Source organism: Betta splendens, chromosome 4 (genome assembly GCF_900634795.4).
Source record: "Betta splendens chromosome 4, fBetSpl5.4, whole genome shotgun sequence".
Lineage (NCBI taxonomy): Eukaryota > Metazoa > Chordata > Actinopteri > Anabantiformes > Osphronemidae > Betta > Betta splendens.
The window spans coordinates 24,879,961-24,883,721 of record NC_040884.2 but is presented as its reverse complement, the minus strand read 5'-3'; the positions used below and the strand labels follow the sequence as shown (position 1 = coordinate 24,883,721).

The following is a 3,761-nucleotide window of genomic DNA, read 5'->3' as shown; positions in this document are numbered from 1 at the left end:
TTCCCCAAACAAATCGAGCGACACTCGAAATCACACAAAACATGTCTGTAAACAAACACGGGGAGCGGGGATTCTTTTTTGCAAAATAAGGACGTGCTTTTTCAAAAATGAGATGTTTGATCAGGCAATTAAATATATTCGTGAATGGCACCTTTAATTAAGACGCCGGATTCATCAGCACACATTTCAAAAAGGTTCCAGTTACTAAATAATCAGGTGACATTAATATGGAAGCTGCTGCATTTGGCCCTGTTCAAATTAAATTAAGACAAAAAGAAGTGTGAGAGTAATTAATTTCCTTGGTCACAAGGGCACCACTTCTTGCTATTACTACTATTGTTTTTCTTCTTTAAAAAAATATATGAAGACAGTGTTGCTTTTTAAAGATGGGCACCCCCCCCCACACACACACACACCCCACGCTGGTGTGATCTCAAGACAGCAGGCGCAGGCAGCTGAATTCCACCTGTGTGGCGAGGCCTCGGCCGCGTGCTCGCATCCACATACGTGTGAAGCGTACGTGCGACTCCGGCCTTGAAAACAATTTGGAACAGCGCTCGGCACGGAGATCCGGGCCCAGAGAGTGTCGGCGGTGCCGGGTTTGAGCGGTGGCCTGCTAAACTTTGCTGAGCTGTCGTGAACTGCTACTGTAGGTGGCCGATAGCTGTGTGCGACAGGAGGGCGTCGCGCTGAAGGAAAAGTATCCGATTTGCCCTTTAATCGTCTGCATCTCAGCAGACGGCTGTCAATCACCATGACTCCAGATTACAAACACAGCCTAGTAAGTGTGTGCACAGCGTCCCGCTCCGCTTCACGTCACGTGTCGGGGCTCGAAACGTGGATTCACGTCACACGGAGTCATCGCAGGAGCTTCCGCACACAAGGAAGCGGCTCGTGTGCATATGATTATGCATCGGTCGGTGTTTCCCACTGCTGCTTCTTCCTTGTTGCACCAACCTGTTCAGCAGAACCAACATCCTCACATCCTTGTGGAATGACATGTTCTCTAGTATCTCCACTCTTCCTCAACACGTAACTAATGTAGGTTCATAGTGTGAGTAGCCTGAATACAAAAATCTAGAAAATGAATAAAAAGTGGATGTACACTAATGTCACCAAATGCACATAATTTGGAGAAACAAGACAAAGAAAAATGATTCATAATTGATTCATTGAAGTAATTATGTGACTTTATAATCAGTCCTCAAAGCAGAAGCTGCGTTTGTGTCCGTCCGGGGTGCCCTCCTTTCAGCGTCTGCATATGTAAAGACCCGTATGAATATGCAAATATGAATATGAGCTATTCACCGATGCATTAAAGTAGCTGTTGTGAGCTGCACGTCTACAAGGAAACATGTGTTGGGCCTGCGGGGCGGGTTAGGATGACACGGCAGGTGAGGGGAGTGGGCAGAACCCGAGTCTGAGCATCAGCTCCACACGTGTGGGGAAGTTCAAGTGTGATACAGTTACGCTGTGGATGCTCTTAGGGACAAACAAGTTTGAGCTTTCTGCTCTGAAACGGAAGCGTTCACCAGCTTCGCTCCTCTAAAGACTCATATTGTCTTATTGGTTAAATTATTAATCCTCCTCCTGCGATATCGTTTGAAATGTACGCTGCCCGTGGATTGGTTTCACTGCCAATAACACATGGAACATAATCCACGCTTCCTGAACAAGCCAGCGCGACTAAAAGCGGGCTGGACACGCAGCAATTAGATAACGTGCGCCGTAAATACGGCGGCGAGGCGCAAACAGGTGTGAGCGCAGCCCGACGTCTGCGGTATTAAAGCCTCATACGCTGGTTCAAAGGTCAGTCTACCTGCTGTCGGGCACAACCACATGGGACTGTTTTCATCCCGCCTGCCCGCACACGCAAACACACGCAAACATACACAAACACACACGGAGCTGCCCCGTTTCCCAATAAAGCGACGTGGGTTCGGCGTGAAATTAAACACTGATGGCGCTGAAGGTGCACAGAGTCGGAGCGGAGGAGCGGAGGGACGCTCGCGCTAAGCGCACGAGCCCGCCGCATCTCTAGGACCATAAATCAATTGAATACGACACAGCAATGCATCAAAAACACAAGAGCCTCTAAAGAAATTTAGTTTCTATCACAGACGTATGCGCTGCTGTGTAACAGCACAACCTCCCAGGACCTGACAGTGTTTTCAGGCTACAACAGCATCCCAGCAGGGGTCCCTGCTCACACCTCCAACCCCAGACCGCTCACCGCCTAAAATAGCTAATGATGATAAAAGACGGTAGTGATCGCGAGTGCTGGGCTCCAACACAAGGTCCAACGCCGTGGATGGTCCCACACAGAACACAAACAGGCAGCCTTGAATTCAGACAGCACCGGGCTCGTGCTGTGACATTTGAAAAGTTTGGCTTTTCATCAGCGTGTGGAAATAATGGGATGCATGCAAAAATACACAGTAGCAAACGTTTTGCTAATGGAAAATCAATGATACTTTTTTTAATTTCCACACAGAACATCCATTAGGAGCAAAGCATTGAGAACAAGATGCGCGCCTGCAGCTTCTCCGTGGATCCATCAAAAACAGCTTCTACCGTATAGTTACGATATTAATAATATGACTCAGCGGAGGCTAAAAGTTTCCCACCGCCGTGCGGCTGCGGACCGCGACGAAACTTTTCCTGCCGTCGCCGGGTTGGAGCGAACCCGGCGAACACGCAGCAAACATCCCGAGCCCGGCTCCGCGTCGCCGCTTCTCGGCTCAGCCGCCCGGCAGCTTCCCCCGCGAAAGTTTCCACGACCGAGCGGGGACCGAGCGGCCGAGCGGCCGCGCCGCGCGCGGCCACGCGTTTCGCCCCCCGAGACGCGGACGACGGCGCGCGGCGGCGCAAAAGACGCCGTCGCGGCTGTCATTAAAAAGTTACTGGGGGGAGAAGAAAAAGAGCGTGCGCTTCGCAGCCACGCGCAATATTAGCACATGTCCTGACAATAAATGCGCAAAAGTGCAAACAAGAGGCGGAAAACGTGAAAGTTGACGCGGAGGGCGCAGCGCGCGGAGGAGCGCGCCTGGGTCCGGAACGCTGTCTTTAAATTACAGTAGCTAGTTGAGAAAGTTGGGCTCCGCGCGCTCCTCCGTCCCCTCGCCCTCACCATAAGCAGGTAAAGTCGCGCGCGCGGCGCGTAATTCACTTACTTTTCTCTCGCCTGGCTGTCGGAAGGGACGACAGCTCCTTTACCTTTGGCGTACATGCTGGATTCTGTTTTAAGACTTTTGCCCCACTCAACACCTGTCAAAGAAAGCAGCCAGGAAAACGCTCCATCTCCATAGCTACCCCTTTAGTGTTTTTCCTCCCCCCCTTCTCCTCCTCCTCCTCCTCCCCCCTCCTCCCTCCTTCTTCTCTCTCCTCTCCCTCCCTCTCTTTCTCTTTTTTTTTTTTTTTTTTTTTTTTTTTTACATCTCCAACATTGGCCACAAATCAGGCACAGTTTCTATTGGGGGGACTTGAAACCGTCCTCTGTTGGATTTTTTTTTCCCTCCTCAGCCGCTGTTCCGCAGGGCTGCTCCTCCTCCCGCCGCTGTTCCAACGGTGGGGGCTCCTTAAAGGGACACACACACACTTCTTGTTTACAGACCTCCGAAACATGAGGAACGAAGGGGGAAGTAGGGAAAACCACGCCGGGTGCGGGCTCTGCTCCTGGGCCCCGCTCCCTCTGCCAGCGTGGTAACGGTGGTTATGTTATTTCATCCCAAAAACATATTCCAAGAGTTTGATGCCGGTTG

General features: G+C 50.9%; 1 protein-coding gene across 2 annotated transcripts in view; it reads right to left on the bottom strand.

Moving 5' to 3' along the window:
* The window catches only part of ssbp4 (single stranded DNA binding protein 4), a 60,509-nt gene extending 57,164 nt beyond the window's left edge, over positions 1-3,345 (bottom strand). The window contains exon 1 of one of the 2 annotated variants that reach the window (XM_029146687.3): positions 3,174-3,345. In XM_029146687.3, coding sequence (XP_029002520.1) covers positions 3,174-3,229 — 56 coding nt within the window. In that variant the 5' untranslated portion in view covers positions 3,230-3,345. The remainder of the gene's footprint in view (positions 1-3,173) is intronic. The other variant, XM_029146688.3, reaches the window with a different exon arrangement.
* Positions 3,346-3,761: the final 416 nt, after the last annotated feature.